Here is a 19,705-nt window from a genome sequence, read left to right on the forward strand (position 1 = left end):
GAGGGAGGACCCTTTGTTTGTCAGCTTTGCTTCTGCAGAAGACTGGCTCTGGAGGATGCAGAGCCACAGCTGCTATGATGTTTCCTGGGAGATGTTCTGGTTCTGCACCACCTGTGCTTGCTGTGTTCCCTTTGCTGGGGGATGAGTGCAGGATCCGTGCTGCTCCTCAGGGACACAATTTGCCTGTCTGCTCGTTAGTAGATGCTCAGGGTTAGAAGTCAAGGCACAGCAGCTGGGATGGGCTGCTGATGTGGTTCACAGTCAGGCAGCTGGTGTATGGGTACATGACCTTTGTGCTTCACAGTCAGCTCGAGGACCGGGGTGTCCTCTTGTGCCCTCAGGCATCCAGTCAGGTTTGATCTCTGGTTTGGAAATGAACTGGAGACACCAGCCTCACATCTTCTATTGGTGCTACAGGATGGAAACGGCTTTCCAGAGATTCGCTCAGAAATCATGAGGCAGTGGTGGTATGGGACTGGCTCCTTTTTTCTTTTCCTTTTTTTCCCTCCATAATCTTTTAGTCATAATCCCAAAACAGCCTTCTCATGGGGACAGGTAGAAGGCCAACAAAGTGAAGTGGCTGAGAGGATATGAAATACATGCATTGACGGTTGTAGCTCTGTCCAGAGATCATGATTAACCACCTGTGAAACCCGATGCAAAGAAACTGTGGGAGGTGGAAACCTTCCCAGAATTGGCTTTGAAGGGCATTAACAAGAGGACCCAGCTCTGACTTCAGTGTGCCAAATGGTAGACATGACATGAGCCTCTTGCTCCAAAACCAGGAGCAATGGTCCTGCAGGCTGCCCAAGGAGGTTGTGGAGTCTCCTTCTCTGGAGACATTCAAAACCCACCTGGACATGTTCCTGTGCGACCTCACCTATGCGTTCCTGCTCCAGCAGGGGGATTGGACTAGATGATCTTTTGAGGTCCCTTCCAATCCCAAACATACTGTGATACTGTGATACTGTGCTCCGTAGCCTCCTCCCAAAGGAACTCTCGGGTGTGCAGCTGAGCTCTCTGCATGGGTAGGAAAGGGGACATGGGTTGCCCTCCCTGCAGGGAAGCGGGAATTAAGCACTGGGGCAGGTCTCACAGAGCTTGTCTGTGCGTGGAGATATGCTGCAGGGGTTTCACAGCCAGGCCTGGTCAGTGCTCGAAGCTGCCAGGCTGGCTGTGCTTTTGGCCAGATGTCAAAGCCCAGGAAATCATGCTGAAGCAAGTGGTGGTTTTGCTCCTATCTGGTGTCTCGAGGGGCCACCAGCTGACTCTGGCAGAGGAGAGCTGGGCTGTCTCTGATTTAATCTGGCTTGTTGCTGGCATGCGGGTGTGCAGGGAGCCGCCGGCATCTCTGCAGCAGTTTGGGGGGTGCAGTTTGGCTCTGTTTGCCTCAGGTTGTGGTTCTCTTCCCCAGGCTTCTCCTCGGGCTCCCACGTCAAGCACCTTTGACCTCCAGATGAAATTTGTGTGTGGCCAGTGCTGGAGGAACGGGCAGCTGGTGGAGCCAGATAAAGACCTCAAGTACTGTAGTGCCAAAGCCCGCCACTGGTGAGCAATGCAACCTCCTTCCCCCACCCCTCCTCAAGGGCAGGAATTCCTCCTCTTACCTTCTCCAGGGTTTCATTTGGCCTCTTTGGAAGAGGCTGGAAGGTTTCCTAGCAGCCTCTCACTGCTTGGGGTGTTTGTCACTGTAGCAAGCATTGCAGAAAGCTGTTTTCCAGTTTCCAGCTCTCTCCTTGCTGTTTGTATCTGCTGCCAGCATTGTGCAGACTGTCACTCCTGGTGCATGCAGTCCAGCTCCCTTTTTTTCCCAGTTGCTATCATTTCTTCTCAGCAAAGTCACTAAGATAGTTCTCCTCTGCACTTGTTTATACTCCTAGATGTTTGCAGATGTATGCCAGGTCATTATTAGCAATTATTCAAGGTATTCTGCTTGCTTTTAAATTAATTTCCTTGGCTCTTTCATTGCTTTGGTTGCTCTTCTGTGATGCATGTCTTATCTGTTTGTACCTCCTGGCTCCTTGGGGCCCGTGAGGATGTTCAGTGTGGTAGAAGAGGAATATCAGCTGGGAAGGCACTATTGGGTCATGAAAACTGTGGCTCATCTCACTTGGGCAGCCTGGCAGGATAGGGTGGGAGGGCTGACAGGACTTCACTTCCCGTAACACAAGTCACAAAGGCTGAGTCCAGCATCCTATTGCAAATATAAGACCTTTGTTGAAAAAGAAACAGAAGCAGGTGGTGGAAGTGAGCAGGTGAGGATTGCTTCCTGGAACGAGAAGGATGACACCACTTTGTGCAGCTGCTGAATAGAGCTGGGGGTTTTGCCCAGGGTATCTCCTGGTGATTGCTTGCCAGTGCTGCAGGAGAATGAATATGTCCAGGCTCCTGTTCATAAGACAGTGCTTGTAATGACTTGCACTTCTACTGCACCTTTCAAGCAGAAAATATTCCAAAATGTTTTTCGTGGATCTGATTGCACAAGAACTGGTTGTGTCGAAGGGTGGAATGCAGCTGTTTAGTAGTCCATGGTGCTGCCACGTGAGGCTTGGGGCAGACTTTTCTGGCTTTGTGAAAACAGATACTCCAGGAAATACATGAGAAGTACAGGGAGAAATCCTCCTAAAACACCCTTCTTGTGGCTTCTCTGTCACAGATATGCATGTCTAGGAGCAGCCAGATAGTGGAAGGGACAAGCTGGACTGAAGGATCCGGTCATCTCAATATTTAAGGGTCTCTGAGGAAAACAAAAGCTTGTTCTATTCTTTCTTTCACCTCTCTTGATTTATTCTCTCTTCTCCAGTTGGACAAAGGAACGTCGCGTCCTGCTAGTGATGTCCAAAGCAAAGAAGAAGTGGGTGTCTGTCCGACCACTGCCTTCCATCCGCAACTTCCCACAGCAATATGATGTAAGGCCCATGCCCGGCACAGCCAGGTGTCCCTTCCCCTTCCCTCCCAGCATGGTGTAGCGCTTTGAGGGCTGGTCCCTTGTAGACCTGACAGGGAGGCAGGCACGTGTTGGCTGAAGTGGGAGGCAAGGACAGACTGACAGCAGCAAGATCTCAAACAGCTCCAGCAAAAGGGTGGAGCAGAAAAAGGAGCAGCACCCATTTAAACCACTCTATGCATGTATTCGAGTTTCTGATATTGCTGTTAATGCAGTCACCATCTCAAGAAGTGGCTGCCAAAGGATTTGGAAATGAGATTGAAGTCTCCCCTCAGGTCAGGGTTTCTCAATATGGGTGAGAGGCAAGACAGGGCACTTAGGAGAAGACTCTCCCTGCCTTTGCCATGCCTGTGTAGCTGTAGACTGTTAAACTTGCTCCACTACGTGTTGTAAAAGCAAAACTAAGAACTCGGCTGAAAAGCCACGTGCTTTGAGGAGAACTATAGATATCCAGCCTCCAACCCCAGCCCTGAATATGACGATCAGTAGTTTCTCTCTCCTTTCTTTCCTTTCTCCCTGAAAGGAGAAAACTCCTCTCCCTTCTGCCCTGTGGGATCTGCTGCCCCTTAGTCCATGGGCAGGTGCAAGGCCACGCATGAGGCCTTAAACACTCTCCAGTTGCAGACCAGTAGCTGGAAGCTGGAGTGGAGGAGCAAGAGGTATTTGCAGCTGCTGCAGTAGGAGACAGGGCCAGCGGGTGAGTCACAGATCGTGCAGCAAAGGCAAGTTGTACATACCCGTGTGTGTACTGCCTGAGCTCCCACCCAGCCCCAGCCACAGAGGGGTTGTCTCTTCCCCCCAGTTTGTGTGGGCCAGCTGGTCTCTGCACTGCTGTCCCCTTCTGCTGGCAGGACTGGGGGAGAAGGGACAATCAATAAATACGGTGCTTGGAAAGCTGCTCATTTTCTCAGGCGACGATGCTGTTGGTAGCGGTGAAGTGAAGTTGTGTGTGCCCTAATGTGCTCTAAGCAACCCTTGAGACCATTCTTCACCTGCTTGGAGATGGCTGGAGAATGAGTCACCAGCAATGTGACCAGTAGGAGGCACTGTGAGGTCAATCCAGGTTGCTTCCTGCTGTCTCTGCCAGGGCCAGCACTAAGCTTACCTGCACCCAGTCTTACCTGCGCCTGCTTGCCTATGGAAGTGGCAAGAAGAGAGGCTGCGTGCTGAGCTGAGCTGCCTGCATGTATATAGGAAATTCTTTACCTTTCATGTCATCAGGAGCTTGAGGAAAATAAGCACAAGCTAGTGATGTACAAAGTGTCATGTTTGCAGCCTTAATAGCCCAGCTGTTTTTTTGAACCCACTTTCCCCTCTAGCACGGAGTGTTTGTGCAGATGCTGAATTTTGCTCTCTGTCTTTTAACAGTTGTGTATCCACGCACAAAATGGCAGGAAATGCCAGTATGTGGGCAACTGCTCCTTCGCCCACAGTCCTGAGGAGAGAGACATGTGGACCTTCATGAAGGAAAATAAAAGTGAGTGTGGGAAACATGGGCCAGAGAGTTTGGGTAAAGGGAAGAGAACATTTGGGCAGTGGATGCAGAGCCTGTTAAGTCATATTCTTGACAACAGAGACGGAGCTGGACAGAGCTGGTACCATGCAATTGCATGGGATTAATGGGCAGATCTGTCTACAGTAATTTAGAGCTGCTCCTTTCTTAAACATGTGTGTATATCTTGAGTCCCTCGCTCTGGGACTAGTGCACATTGGTCCCATTTCTTGCACTGCTCCATTGCTGCCCTCCCTTTCTGCAGCTCTTTGAATCCACCCTGTGCTGTTCTTCCAGTTGCCTGTACTGTCCCAGGCCTGGCTCCACATAGAGCTCTGCTGAAGCACCAGTCCTTACTTGTACCTGCTCCTGGATCTTTCTTATCTGTCTTGTATCTGCCTTGGCTCTCTTGTCCATTTCTACTCACATCCCTTGCTCATGGGCATTTTATTCAAAGGGGTGGAATGAGAATATCATTGAGTGGAGCCTTTATGGAGGATCTTGTCTGAAATTAATTATGCAGGCTTCCAACCTACCTTTTGGGGGAAGATTTGGGGTTGCCCATGTCCTGGACAACCAGCTTTCTGGCAGCAATCCTTGTTTATCCAGAACAACAGCAAGCTGGGAAAAAAGACTCTCTTTGCAATGCCCAGTTGCCCAGATGCTCACCTAGCTCTGTTGGGAAATGCTGGAAAGCTTGAAGGGTTTCTGGCCTGCCCTGAATTTATTCAGTCTTTATGCTTGGATGGAGGGTCTTAATCTCTGCTGGGCCAAACACTGTTCCAAGCCATTTTGTTGCTGAGGTTCTTAAAGAACATCAGACCAGTCTGGGTGAGTTTGCTCAAGCATGAAGGTAAATCTTCAACAGTGTTGTTTCAGTTTAGGGGAATTTGCATTCATTATCCCCAGTTGCCTTGAGTTCCTCAATTACCCATTTAGCGAGGAGTAAATCGCTAACGCATCACACTTACAGCGTCGCATCGGTGTCTGCAAACACTCCTGTTTCTGTAGCCTCTTCAGGAGCTGATCTTGGAAAAGCAGATGTGCAGTCAAAGCTTCCACCCAAAATTTCCCTTCCTACTAGTATGTTGAATGGGTTTTAAACCAAAAGCACTGGGAAACATGGACTGCAGTCCTCTGGGAAGGTTTTGAACTTGGGTCTTCCTCTCCTTCCCAGTGCTTCCTGTGGCCAGCTTGCCTAAGGGCTCTCTTCCCCCTTGAGTGCTGAGGATTAAATGTAGGTGTAGAGGGAAGGGACAGATCTGAATCCAGCCCCTGCCTGAGCTCCCTGGCTGGAGTGAGATGTCTGCTGAGGTCAAGCAGAATCAGGCCTGATGGAGAATCACCTGGTGAGGTGAAGCCCATGGAGGTCTTGGGGCACTTACCCTCCTTCCTGAGTACTCTGTGTAGCTGCTGTCACAGTTGCTCCTTGACTTAGAGAGAACAGCCCTCCATAGCAGTGGTGTGGTGTGAATTTGGTTCCTCTCCCCCAGGTTCTCACCTGAGGAGGTGACATTGGGCCTTCAGTCTGCCGCTGCTGCGCTGGAGGGGAGGGAAGGGCAGGACTGCCCCAGCATTTGTCCTTTTCTCGCAGTTTGTGCACGGGCTGGGAGGTTGTCTGAGTGACTTCAACAGGTTGTCTTTGTGCAGTACTAGATATGCAGCAGACCTATGACATGTGGCTAAAGAAACACAATCCTGGGAAGCCTGGAGAGGGGACACCGCTCACCTCACGAGACGGGGAGAAACAGATCCAGATGCCCACTGACTACGCTGACATCATGGTAATCAGCTGATCTCTTGTCCTTCATCCCTCCTCCTCCTCCTCAGTGCTGACAGCCAGCCCCTCTGCTGTACTCCAGGGGTGAGCTATCAGAGGCTGCATTGCGCCTGTGGGAAAGAGCCCAAGCTGATGTAGCTTAAATGGACAGTCTGGAGCAGCACAGCAGGGGCAGCACAGATGAGGTGGGAGGAGATTGAGCTGGGGTCAGCAAGGCTCTGCAATGGCTTTTCTCTTAATCCTCAAGTCAGTAGGAGTCTAACTTAGGTTCCCTTTCATGTGGGCTCAGCCTCTCCTTAGAGTTCCTGCCTGCTCCTGGGGAAGCTGGCAAAGCCGCTGCTGGCCTCTCTGAAAAGAGGGGGAAGCTTGGAGAAGAGCTGGGTTGGGAGCACAGAGGCCTGGGAAAACTAGAGGTAGGGCTGGTGGAAAAGTAGTACTGGAAAGTAGAGGTAGGGCTGATGCCTGGTGTGAGGGTTTGTGCCCCTGAGGAGTCCCGCACTGCCTTGCGCTCAGACCCCACCTGAGCCATCAGCAGGGGCAGGAGGACCATGTCAGTGAACTGAGCTGCCCTGTGCTCTGAGCCTGCTTGAGCTGCAGGGTAGACATGGGCACAGCATCTGCTCTGCTACCCCTTAGAGGCAGCATGATGCCTTCAGGATAACATGGCAGGGAAGTGCGGGAGGTTGTAAGGTAGGTGGAGCTTCCAGGATGCTCTGGAAGGAGAGGGGCAGAGGCAGGGCCAGCACGGGAGGGCTGATGGCAACGCACTGACTGGCCCTTTGCCGTCTCTGCACCGGTTAGATGGGCTACCACTGCTGGCTCTGCGGGAAGAACAGCAACAGCAAGAAGCAATGGCAGCAGCACATCCAGTCAGAGAAGCACAAGGAGAAGGTCTTCACCTCAGACAGTGACTCCAGCTGCTGGAGCTACCGTTTCCCCATGGGCGAATTCCGGCTCTGCGAAAGGTACTGTTGTCTCATCTCCCTCCTGTGCTGCTGCTGCAAGGCTGGAGCAACAGGCCCAAGGCCTCCATCATCCCTACTCCTCCTCCTTCACCAGCTCCTCCTCCTCCTCTCACAGAGTCCTCAGGGACTTCTGCTTGGAGGAGGAGTGGGACAAGCTGACAGGTTTGGAGGATGGCGAGGCTGCTGTTGGACCCCAGAGGTACTCAGCCACACTGCTGAGCGGTAAAAACACATTCCCAAGCACTTGTCTTTAGAAAAGGAGAGCGAGCTTCGTGTCTGCACCTGTGCCCTCCATAGCCAGGGTGCTCTCAGGCTGCTGAACAGTCTCCTTGGCCTGATGCTTGGGAGATCCCAGGTGTTTTATTAAATGCTTTGAATGTCTCACAACCTCTGAATCAGCGCCTTGAGGTGTCTTCAGAAGGCTTCTGATGGTTAGAAATGCTGTTTTGGTTAGAGAGCAGGCTGTGCCTCTCATGGCTGTTACCTGGCATTTCCTCTCTCATGTGGTGGTTTCTCCTCATCCCTGTGGGTCCAGTTCCAGCTCACATCATTTTGTTCTGTTGACTAAATCCCCTCATAGATGTTGCTCTGCTCGCTGCTCTGTTTCCGTGCCTAGCCTCCATACTGCCTTCCCTGGCTGCACGTGGGTTTGTAGCAGAGTCACTTCGTCATTAGAAAGCAGGCTTCTCAGCATGTTTCTTTGGGGTCTGGTCGAGTATCCCAGATGGGGAGCTCAAAATCCCATCCTGGGGATGCCCTCCTGATCACACTCCTTGTGCCAGCAGGTTCCAGAAGAGCAAGACCTGTCCCGATGGAGAGGAGTGTCGCTACGCCCACGGCCAGGACGAGCTGACAGAGTGGCTGGACCGGAGGGAGGTGCTGAAACAGAAACTGGCCAAAGCCCGCAAGGACATGCTGCTCTGCCCCAGGGACGACGACTTCGGGAAATACAACTTCCTATTGCGGGATGGCGTATAGTAAGGGCTGGGGGGGAGCCTGTCAGCTGGAGAAACATGGGACGGGTTTTCTGAGAGTAGCAGTAGCAGGGAGAGCGAGATCTGTGTCTCGCGAAGAGAACTTTTTATTTTCTTTTGTTTTAAGATTATGAGATGATGATTTATTAGTGGTGAATGAAATCGTGAATTTGATTCTCCTTGGCCAGTGAACGCCATGCTCACCGAGTTTGTAATCTATCTTCTCTCTTTTCTCCAAATTCTCCTTCCTCTCCATCTTTTAGTTTTCACTGTCCTTCATTCAAAAGAATGAATCCAGTCTGTACTGGGCTGCGAATCAGAGAATTTCTCCTTGTGTCGTTCTCCTGTGGCTGCAGAGGTCCGGAGGGCAAAGCTGAGAGGAAGGGGCAGACATCTGGCCAAAAGGTGACCATGAAGTTCATGTGCTGCTTTTCTCAGTGCTGCAGAGCAAGCCCCACTTACACTGCTGCAGCTGGCCTGCTCTCCTTGGAGTTCAGTACCAGAAGAATTAGGCATTTAGATGCAAAAGAAGGAAAACCACTAGATCTGGCTTAAAACATCTAGGCTTAAGCTCCTGCTGTGTATATTGCGCTGAGGAGGGTAACAGTCCTCTGATATAAAGAGTGTAGCTAAAAGCAGCAAAATAATAAAACTGCTTCTAGCAGCAGGAACTGGATCGTAGGTGACTTCAGACTGTTTCAGCTGACTGTACCCAGAAGGCAAATCAGTGGCTCCTCGTTAGATGTCTTTCTCAGTGTGCGACAGTTATTCAGGGTGAGTAGTTCTGGTTTGTTTTTTTGGCTGGAGTGACTGGTGCAAGTAAGACTGAAGCCATCTAGAAGGTGTAGTGGAGACTGTGACACACCCTGTGTCGCTGTAGTCTGCACAGCAGCATCAGTCAGGAGGAAGGCTGTAACCGGGAGCCTGTGTTTCTGTACCAGCTTGTGTCCTGAAGAGAGGGAGGAGGGAGGTAATGAACTTTGCTCCTTAAAAGACCTGTGTTGGTAGTTATTTAGAGCTGTGTTTCTCTCTTCTCTGCCAGAAGAACTGGGTGGGGACCCATTTAAATGGACACCATGGAGCAGCACAGGCGATGCTTTGCTGATGGGGATCCAGCTGGAAGGGCATTTAGGAGCACTGGGGTTCCAGCCCTCTCCTCCTGGGCACCGGGGCAGAAAGCTTGCAGGTGCACAGCGCAGCCAGGATGTGACCCAAGGCAGGGACTGCGGCGCAAGGTGAGCAGGACAGGGGGACCCAGACGTGCACCTCCTCCTGTCCCACCTGATGTGTACCAGGAAGGGGGAGCCAGGGGTGCTGAGCTCTGGGCCAGAATTTTTGGCTTTTATAGTGGTATGGCTCTGTATGCCAGCCTTGGCCTTCCTGGCTGTCTCATCCTGTAAGCAGCAAACGTGTGTCCTGTCCTGAGCTTCCCTCTCCTCCTCTCTTCTGCAGTCCATCTGTGCTCTGCAGTTCTGCATGCATGGGTGGCACCATCTTCTCACACAGAAATACACCCCCCTCCCGGCCTTTGGAGGGGATGTCTTCATACAGTCTCCCAGGACAACAGGCTCGGAGCCCTTGGGGCTAGCAGTGCTGTATCTGTGGTAAACATGATCTGGCCATGAGCTGCTTGGTGCTTTGGCATTGTTGTTTCCCGCTTTTCCCTCCCTGCTCCCACATCCTTGTGGTTCCCAGCTTCAAGAGAGGTGGGTTGTGGAAATGCAGGAGATGTGGAAAAGCAGGAGATGCTGTTTGGGGCAGCTGGCACCTTTCTAAACCAGCCTCCAGGTGCATCAGCTCCACTGGGTAGTTATGGTAATATTACATGCTCTAAGTAAGCTGAATGTGCCTCTGAGCTTGTTTCCTCTCCTTTAAAGTGTGGATAGTGATCACTGGTTTGGTATGAGCTTCCCTTCTTGGCTGTACAGCACCTTGAGATCTGGCCTGAAAGGGGCCAGGACCATAACATCTGATGATACACGGATGGCTTATTGGGAGGAGAGAGGAGGAAAGTGGTTGTTTCCATCTCTGCCCATGTCTGGGGAGGAGGATGAGATGAGGATCTGCAGCACTGTGAGTAAAGAGGGCGACCAAAGCAATATCAGAGGTGGCAGTTTTTGAGTAGTTGGGTGCTGTATTTTCTCCTCTGCCCTTCGCTGTAGCTGCCCCAGTTGTACCTTCTCCTGGCGCTCCTTATTCTCAACTGGACAACTTTATAAACAGAGAGAGATGAGGGAGGCATCAGCTCCTGGTTACCTTGTTCTGCTCTTCCCGGGTAGACACGCCAAGGAAGCGAATCTGGATCAGGGAATGTTGGAATGTTTGGGTTTTTTTAATTACCATTATTTTTTAAAAAACAAATCTGCATCTCTAGTGTGACTCTAGCGTTCGCTGCGCCGTGATTTCTCATACGATAACTCCTTTAGGTTATGGAGTGGGTTGCTGCCCCCTCTCCCCGTCTCTGCGGTGAGAGCCAAGCTGCTCGGTGTGGTTCAGAGGGACAGATTGGGGCTGAAGCAGGGAGAGGGCGAGCGTGCGTGAGGTGAGGGAGGCCCATGGTCACGGGAGTTGCATCGAGTATCTCGTTTTGTTTTCCCTGATATGATAACCTGGTCTGTGGTGTTGCAGTACTTTGTCACCAGACTTGTTTTAGTGTGTATATATGTGACCCCTCCCATGAAACATATATACACAGGTATTAAATATATCGCTCTATATAATATTATATGTGTGTGGTATCGAAAGAATCTTTTAAATGAGGGTAAAGGAAAAGGACTCAGGCCAGGAAACGCAGCATCTCCAGTTTAAATATGAAGACTTTTATTTGGGTTAGGGAAAGGGAAATAACAGAAATGGGAGGGTTTTATATAGATAGGTGTAAATTTTGAGATGGGACAGGTTACCCTGTTCACATTTTTGAAATCCCCTCTGATGTCCTCACAGTCCCATCTCATTGAAAGAGTATTATACTGCTAACTAGCAAGTAAAGTTTTAATGATAAGGCTTTGCTTATATTATTTAAAGGGACATAGGGAAAGGCAGGAAGCTTCACACTTGACTTCCCAGGCTCGCTTTATCAAAGCCGAGAGGATTTTCTTCAGTATGTTACGTACTCCTAGCAGAACTGCTCAGCGCTTATGGCTCTACAACTGATAAGCCACAAGTTGCAGGGCTGCTTTAGTGGTGCATTCACGAGACCCTGTGATAACTCTTTTCTTCATTCATGTGATGGAAAAAGAAAATTTTGCAGCGCAGAACCAAATTTGGGGGCTATTAGCTAAAGAAGTGATGTTTTAATTTCGTAACATCAAAAGAAAATTGCATATGCTGTAAAATTGCCAGAGACACACACGCTCACACATAGTAGAGACTTCGATTTGCATCAGCTTGTTAAATGCTGAAGGACTTAGTGAAAATCTTTTCCCAGATCCTTTGGTAGGGGCAGGGATTTAAGTGATGCTGGTATTGGAGTTAACCTGACCTTTACGGGGGGGATGTAAAAAAAAGCCAAAATAAAACAGAAATACCCTACTTAGCTTGTATGAAACTGTATGTCAAAAATGGATGTGTTTTAGCAAGTGAAAGGAAAAGATACCAAGGAGATGCTGCAGTTCTGAGCTGCGTAGTAATGATTTTGAGTCCTTTAATATGTCTTTGTATTAATATAATTTAAGAATACCACGCTTTACTATTAAAAAAGAACTTAGTATCTTTCATAAGGTCTAGTATCAAGATAATAATGTAGATGTTTTAACAACATTTTTGGTCTTGTTCTTAAATAAAAAAAAGAAAACCAACAAAACTTGCTTCTTTTAGCCTTTGTAATAGAAAATAAAAGTGTGCACTTTAAACCCTCTCCTGATATAGTGTATGTTTTCATTTTTCAAACAGCCCGCAAAGGCTTTTTTTATCTTGGTTTCAGGTTTCCCTGCTGTAAGGAGGGAAGCAAAGGGAGGATTTCAAGCATTGGATCACTTTTGCTTTCTCCCGTCCTTAAGATACTGCTCTTGCTGAGTGGAAAATCGCCTGTGTGTGAATTAAGAGATTCTGCAGTTCTTCATCAGGCACACAGTTCTGGTGGACTTTGGGTGTGTTTAAGATTTTTTTTTTTTCTTTCCCTCAACCACCAAGAATTCACATGCTCTACATTAACATGTAGTTTCAGGTGCTTGGGTAACCTGTGTTTTGAAGCCTCCAGAAATCAGGTCTTGTAATCACCTTCATCTAGGGGTTGTTCCACTGTGTAGGCTGCTCTGTTCAATTATTTTGCCTGGCAGCCTGCACCCTGCCAGGGAAAATGCCCTTCGCTCTCCCCACTGAGTGGCATGCAGCTTGGGCCAGGAGAAGCTTCTGTGCAGATTCCCCCTGGGGAGGATGCTGTGTGCTGAAGGGGGAAGAGGTCAGTGTGAAAACATTTATTAATAAACCTGTTTATTTTTTCAAATCATCATGATGCAGATTAATCTGGATTCTTGATTAAGCCAAAACTGAAGATGCAGCAAAGACAAGGCAGTCCCATGGAGACACCCTGCTACTGCTTTAGAAACTGGCTGAGTGACCAGGTCATATCCAGCAAGACCTGAGGAGAGTTGTTACACATGTCCCTGATGTGCCTGAATACAGACACAAGGACTTGTGTCCTGAGTACAGGCGTGTACTACAGAGGGGATGCGGAGACTGGTGGGCTTCTAAGGTGCATCTGTTGAGTATGTACGATGTTTTGCACTCCATGCGGGCAAGAGTCAGGGTAGCTTTTCCAGTACAATGCAGACCGGAACTGTTAAATGGTGAGGCAGACAAAGCATGAGGAGAAAAACGACAGTGTTCTCCTTGCAGGTTTGAGTCTCAGCTGTAAGCCTTTCATCTCTAGTGTTTATTGAAGAAAATAAACTTGTATTTTGGAAAGGCAGGGAAAGGAGTGGTGACTTCAGTATTCAGATCCTCCTAAGGACTTCAGCGGATACAAAGACAAGGGGGAGGGCCTTATGTCAGTCCGGAAGGATCCAGGTCTAGTGGAGGATTGAGAGGCGCAGAAGTAGAGACCCCTCAGAGGTGGGAGGAAAGCTTCGTAGGTAAGACCTTTTAAATGCCATTGCGTAGCAGCCTGGCAGAGGGAGTTTGCGTTGCAAAGTGTGGAAGCTGCAGATGACATTCCCAAGCAATTCTGTAACTGAGTCTGCCCACACTAGAGAAAACACCTCTGGGCAGTGACAGCAGGTGGTGTTTCTGAAAGCAGATCCAGGTGGGGCAAGGACAAGAGCAGGGATCGGAAGAGATGACACCTCCAGCTGACTCCTTCCCCACTGCACCAGTCCTGGCCCTGCCAGCTCCCGAGACTGTCCCTTCCATGGGTGCTCCTCTCTGCAGGTTAGCTTATGGATGGCAGCACCCCAGAAAACTCCTGCTTCTTCCTGAGAGCCTTGGGAAGCACAGACATATCAGCGGGTCCCAGGAAATAGGGTTATTTGTTACCATTTGGATTAATCCTCCCAAAAATTACATTTACCTAGGGCTGAAATGGAAGCCTCTAAACCCAGATGCCAGAGCAGATTTGGCTTGCTTGGAACAGAAAAATGCTCAGCACTGAGAGGTGCTCTTTGGTGTATTTCCCTTGTTCTCTGTGCCTTTCCTCTGTCTGCCTTAGCTGTGGGCTTTCAGTAGTGCTGGGGCCCTCTAGGCAGACAGGAAGGATGAAGAGCTGCATAGTTTCTCTAATTGAATACCAAGGCACGCTCCCACGTTTGTACCCAGCAAAGCTCAGAGGCAGAGAGGGAAAGTCCTGCTTCCGCAGGAGCGTGATGGCCTCAGTTTTCCTCAGCCAAACAGCTTGAGCTGGACATTGCCTCGGGGACCTGTGGTGGGGATTCAGTACAGAAAGCAGTGTTTCAAAAGAGGCTCTGAGCAAGCTGGATCTGGATCTTCTCCTGTTTGAGACCCAGGCTTTCATACCCTGGCTTTTGGGGATCAGCAGCAGCCAGGCTGCCCTGGCTTCTGGGGAATTGGTTGTTGCCTTTCAGCCCACATGGCTTCCCCAGGCTCAGCTGATTCCTATATCTGTTGGGCTCTGACCTCTTCGACTGTGGTGCTGCAGTATCCCTGCTCCTGTATGGGCCGCATCGCTCCCAGGAGAGGTTAGTGAGCCTGGGAAGGGATGGCCAAGGGACAGACAGGGTCCTTTACAGCCAGCTTCTTCTTTTTGAGAAGGAAGCAGCTGGAGGAGCATGTGTCCCACCCAACGGTCCTTCACGGACCCTGGCAGAGGCCCAGCAATTGCTGTCCTTGGGTTTCCACATCCTGCTTTAAACACCCTGGTTTATTGCTGCTCTTGGCACCTCCTGGGCTCTGCATCCTGCCAAGGCCTGTTCGGAGAGCTCCCAAAGCTGGCTTTGCCCCGGCTCCCAGAGTGTTTCCAGAGCAGGGAAATGCACAAGAACAGCTCTAGGTGTCATTTCTGCCCAAGGCAGCACAACTTCTGGTGATCCCAAGAGTCTTTCTCATGTTTTCTCCCTGCCTAGCACCCAGTTTTCCAGCAAATGACACCTCACAGGGGAAGGCCACGTGTGGAGGAGCAGGGCTGTGTTGAGTCCGGCTGCCACGTGAGCACCCTGAGAAGGGGGGAATGTCTTGGCTGAGGGTTGGGGAAGCAAAGCTCATTAGCTCTTTGGCACTCATTTTGAAGAATTAGTTTTTAGAAATCTGCTCGCCTGAGGCGGGAGGTGCAGGCGGTTCCTTCCACTGAACTGCACTGCTCACTCGGAGATCCCAGCGCTGCTCCTCCATGCAGGGAGACAGGCACACACCTGCACATACACATGTATGCATGTGGTACCCTGCCTGGGGAAGGGGCAACCACCTCAAAGGTGGCAAGGGTGCTCAGTGCAAAGCCTTATCAATCCTGCATGTCTATGCCCCACATTGATACCATCAAAGGCACCTACAGGGTCACACACCCATGTTTCATGTGCCGGACAGATTCTTTAGCCAATGCAGAGCCCCAGTTCCACTTTCACCACCCTCAGCTGTCCACTTTTCCATACTGGCTTCATCACTCCTTCTCCCACCTCCTTTTCTTCCAAAGTAATCTGCTGTGGATGCAGACACCCCCTGATCTGGCCACAGCCTTCCCTGCTGCTGCCATTCTGGGTGTCCTTGCAGCTCCGCAGATGTCCATTGCCGCTAGCAGCAGCGTCTTGACCCTGTAGAAGACAAGGCGCTGGGATGTGGGGCAAGTGTCCTCTCAGAAAGGCCACAGTGAAACTCATCCTGCTGGCCCCTGCCAAGGTGAAAAAAAAATCCCAATCAAGCCCAATGCACTATGCAAATAAATAGTTAAATGTGGAAGCTGTTGGTGGAGTGTGCGTTTGTGCTAGGAGCTAGTATAAAAACAAAAAAAAATTACGGATGTCTGCAACGAGGCAGTGACTGACTTCTGGCAAAGGGTTTGCTTGGATAAAAGGAGAGGAAACCACTTACCAAGCTGTGTTTGATGCAAGAACCAAACCCCGTGGGTGGCCCTGACCATGAAGAGTAGGTCTGATCTGTGGGACTTGCAACAGAAGACATCTATACTTGAGCTATATGGAAATTTCTGAATAATGGCTGTGCTGCTAAGGGGAATGGTCATGGGAGACTGAAAAAAATAAAGCTCTTTAAAGAGCAGCATGATTTGTAAAGCCTCTAGAAGTTTCTACAGGCTTTTGTTCTTATTTCCAAGTACACCTCAGGGGAGTGACCTACCTTGTCTGTCACCACAAAGTCCCCTCAGTACTGATGGCTTCTGCCTGCCCCCTCACTATTGCCTGCCAAGGGCAGCATGTGCTATGGGGTGTTTGCTGCCAATGCATGCGCCCCAGGTGAAACAGAACAAACAACAGCAAGTTATCTCTCTGAAGTGGCAGTAATTCAGCTCTCTTCTTCATAGCTTATTTTTCAAATATAAAAATATACTTAAATATATTTATCCCTTTGCCAAGGTGGGTAGCATGTTCTGGGGAGGGGGAAAGGGAGGGATGGGTGGATGGATAATGCTGTTGTGTAAGCTGTGTATTCTTAGAAAATCAGACAAAAATCTTTTTTTTTTTTATTTTCTAAGAAGACACATTCCATTAGATTATCGAACCAAGCTTTCATCTCATCAGAGGAAGCTGAGATAACAGCAATTAGTAATAATAACCAATAATACCTGTCTTTGGTGAAATGTCACTGCTGCTGGTGGGATTCCCATGATCTGTGCTTTCTGATACCTGTAAGAAACCACTAAGTTCCCTTCTGTAATGGTGACCTCAGAAATCGGTGTGCAGCCAGCTGCCACCACCAAGTACAAAACCCACAGCAACAATCTGCAGGAGTTTCTGATCAAGGAGGCACCCAGCTGTGCCACTTGTCTCTTGTTTTTGGGGTGAGGGTGGCTGCAAGACAAGGGCAGGAGGGGAGGCAGTGGAAGGGCAGCTCCAGAAGCACTATGGATGTGGCCCTGTGAAGGAGCCAAGGGAGCACTCCTGGGGCTGAGGGAATGATGGCAACTTGGAGAGATGCACAAAGAGCTCCCTTGCCCAGCTTCCTGTAATGAACAGGGTTGTACTGCAGGTTTCAACCTCCAAAACGATTCAAACTGCCAGGAAGGCTGTACCTTCTAGTAACACCTGAGCATCACTGGTGCACTTAGGGCCTGATGACAGACCTCTGTAGAGAGAGCCCCCTAAAGACATGAGTTGAATTAGGGGTACCTGAGCACTACAGAGAGGTGAAGGCAGAGGGAGGGAGGAGAAGCAAGGCACAAGAATTTCATTGTGCTTTAAAAAAAAGAAGAAAAGGCAACTCTTTGCAATGCAAATGTAAGAGGAGGGAGAGCATGGACCACGGCAGACATTGAGGGACCCCCACTCCTCCCTTCGAGACTATGTGCAGCTGTGGCACTGCTGAACATGGTCCTCAGAAAAACGTGCTGAGGGGCCCAGCAGCATTGCTGGCAGCGCGGGAAGCTGCACTGAGAGACCTAGAGAAAAGACTCCTACGGTAGCCCTGGCCTCTGCTGTTTAAATTGGTGTTCCTGGGGTCTGGCCCTCTTAATCATGTTTGGTGCACCCTTCTGTGTGCCACTCGTTTAGCGCCAGTGTAAGTTGACTATGGCTGGCTGTGTCTGCGAGAAAATGTGCTGTTAAGAGCTGACTGGACCTCTGAGTGGTTGAGCAGAGCTGCTGAGACCTCCACTAACATCTGATAACAGTGCAGCCAGAACAAATGATGCAATCTGTGTCGATGCCTGCAGCTTTCTGGAGCCAACATTTCAACTCCATTCGCTAAAGCAGCTCAAGTGCTCAGTGTGGTGGGGACACAAGGGCAGATGGAGGCTCTCTGCTGCTATGACTCTACTGCATAGAACAGTTTCTGCTTCCCTGGAGCTCAAAGTCAGGGTCGTGTTGATGCATCCTGCTACTGGTATTACCCAAGCTCTTCTCCTGGGCAGGAGCTCAGTTTTCAGGGATTATGAATCAAGGACACACAGTGTTGGCCGGAGACTTTGTAGACATGGCAAACACAAGATGAGATATGCACTCTCAGATCTCTACAAAAACTTGCAAATGTCCATTGCAGGCTAACAATTCAAAATGCTATGTGACAATTTCCTCTCAATTAACTTCATTTTCTGAAGATTTAAGTGTCAGTCAATTGCTGCAAGAGCTGCTATGAAGTCCTTGGATGCTTCCAGACATATGGTCAGATGTTTGCCCAGCTTTCAAGATGAGTTTGAGGCTGGGGCAAAACCAGTAGGTCTGGCTGCACCTGGCATTGGGCAGCCACCACGTTCCCAGTGACTTTTCTTTGCCATAATTTAATGAGAAGCAGGCTGAGGCATATATGACAGCAGCTGTCCCAAAGGTTAGTGATGCCTGGCAGGATTGAGTGACACCTTTGCCTTGATGAGCCAGAGTGGACAGGAAGATTTTGGGAAAGGCCACGAACCTCCTGACTGGCAGGCTGTGCTCCAGGAGGAAGAGATCCAATTGTTTCCCTTTCTCTCAGCAGCCAGAATCCAACACCTTTGAGAATGTGTGCAGGGTCTGTCTGCTATCTCCAGCCTTGGGTGGGTGGAGGACACCATAATGGGCTGGGGTTAGTAGGGGACTGTTCCCCCTCAACGGCTTCACTACCAGTGGTTATCACTGGCTGTTTTCTTACCTTCTCTCTGGGGCCTGGAGAGGAAGCAAACTACAGGGAAAATCCCAAGAGGCTGTAATGCAGTTATATTGTAATTAAGAATTCTACCAAAGCATCTACTGTGCGATTTCTGTGCTTGGTTAGACTGGCATCCAGATAATGAAACTTCCCCAGCTAATTTCAAATTCCCAACCACCCAGCCTGCCTAAGTAATTCTTTATTTTGTTTCTATTGGGTTAAATCAAATGGATTGCTGTCTGGGACCAAACAGAAACAGCCCACTATGGGGAGTGAGTAAAACTCTTATCAGTTTTTAAGACTCTTGATGCTGAGCCAGTTAAATGCTTCACTTCAGGCACAGAAGAGTCCTAATGACTTCACTCAGGCCATTTCCATGCTTAGGGCCATGCATGGGTTTGCCGGGCTGTCCCCAAGAGCTGAGACTCACAGACCAGTGTAGGAATACCTGGTTCCTATTGACTCACACTGGTGTTCTAAGGCTGAGCCTGGCAAAAGTGACAGGAGTGAACTGAGAAATAAAGGCACTTCTGTTCTAATTATCACACCCAGCAAAGACTAGCCCCCAGCATGTGTAAGATGCTCGTTTGGGAACCAGATCCTGATAAAGCAGATCAAACCTTTATCCTCCTGTCTCCATCCCTGTATGCTGAAAAACTTCACGAACAGGAGAGGAGGGCCTTTGCATGCTCAAGATCTTAACTACCTCTTATTAGAGTATTTGCCAGGTTCATAAACTCTCTTGCCTTACATCAGTGCTCCAAGAGGACGCTGTTGGCTTTCTAATAAAACTCTGTGCCACTTCTGAACAGAAATCCTGCATTTTGGGGGTGATGCACACTAAATAAGAAAGATACCTTACACTGTAATCAATTTGGACTTGGGAGGGACACGCAGTATGCATTGCATCATATACAAACATTGTCACTATGTGTATCTCAGAGGGCTGAAAAGTGAGCAGGCAGATGCAGACAGCATGTGTATCTCCACAGGGCAGCTCAAAACTCCTCAGAGCTTCCCCGGAGCCCTTCAGAGGACCCTTTTGCTGTTGCATTTGCAGCCCACATGTGTACTCCTGACAGCACATGCTTGTGGTTTGTTTTTTTTCTCTTTTCCCCAACATGTATAGTTGTTATAACACCTTGGGAAGGAAAAGGGTGCTGCCTTTGCAAAGTTAGATAACTGGCCCAGTTCTTTGCTGCCGGATTGGCTGGGAGAGGCCCTGTAAAACCAGGCTGGCCAGCCGCCCGGCCCAGCCCAGCCCTGCGAGGCTGCAAGCTGTTTCCACAATTGGCCACTTCAGAGTGGGAGAGGGGGAGGTGAAGACAGCCGGGCAAACTGCATCTCTGCCAGGCTGCTTCCCTTGCTCCT

The 19,705-nt window shown here is 49.6% G+C and overlaps 1 protein-coding gene across 4 annotated transcripts in view; it reads left to right on the top strand.

Annotated features, from left to right (window-relative positions):
• ZC3H7B (zinc finger CCCH-type containing 7B) overlaps positions 1–12,014 on the top strand; it is a 49,461-nt gene extending 37,447 nt beyond the window's left edge. For all 4 annotated transcript variants that reach the window (XM_082076290.1, XM_082076292.1, XM_082076293.1 and 1 more), the window contains exons 18-23: positions 1,415–1,548; positions 2,804–2,909; positions 4,316–4,424; positions 6,090–6,223; positions 7,021–7,184; positions 7,970–12,014. In XM_082076290.1, the coding sequence (XP_081932416.1) occupies positions 1,415–1,548; positions 2,804–2,909; positions 4,316–4,424; positions 6,090–6,223; positions 7,021–7,184; positions 7,970–8,162 (840 nt within the window). In that variant the 3' untranslated portion in view covers positions 8,163–12,014. The remainder of the gene's footprint in view (positions 1–1,414; positions 1,549–2,803; positions 2,910–4,315; positions 4,425–6,089; positions 6,224–7,020; positions 7,185–7,969) is intronic.
• The last annotated feature ends 7,691 nt before the right edge of the window (positions 12,015–19,705 follow it).

This window comes from Streptopelia decaocto (assembly GCF_964273445.1).
Source record: "Streptopelia decaocto genome assembly, chromosome: 1".
Classification (NCBI taxonomy): domain Eukaryota; kingdom Metazoa; phylum Chordata; class Aves; order Columbiformes; family Columbidae; genus Streptopelia; species Streptopelia decaocto.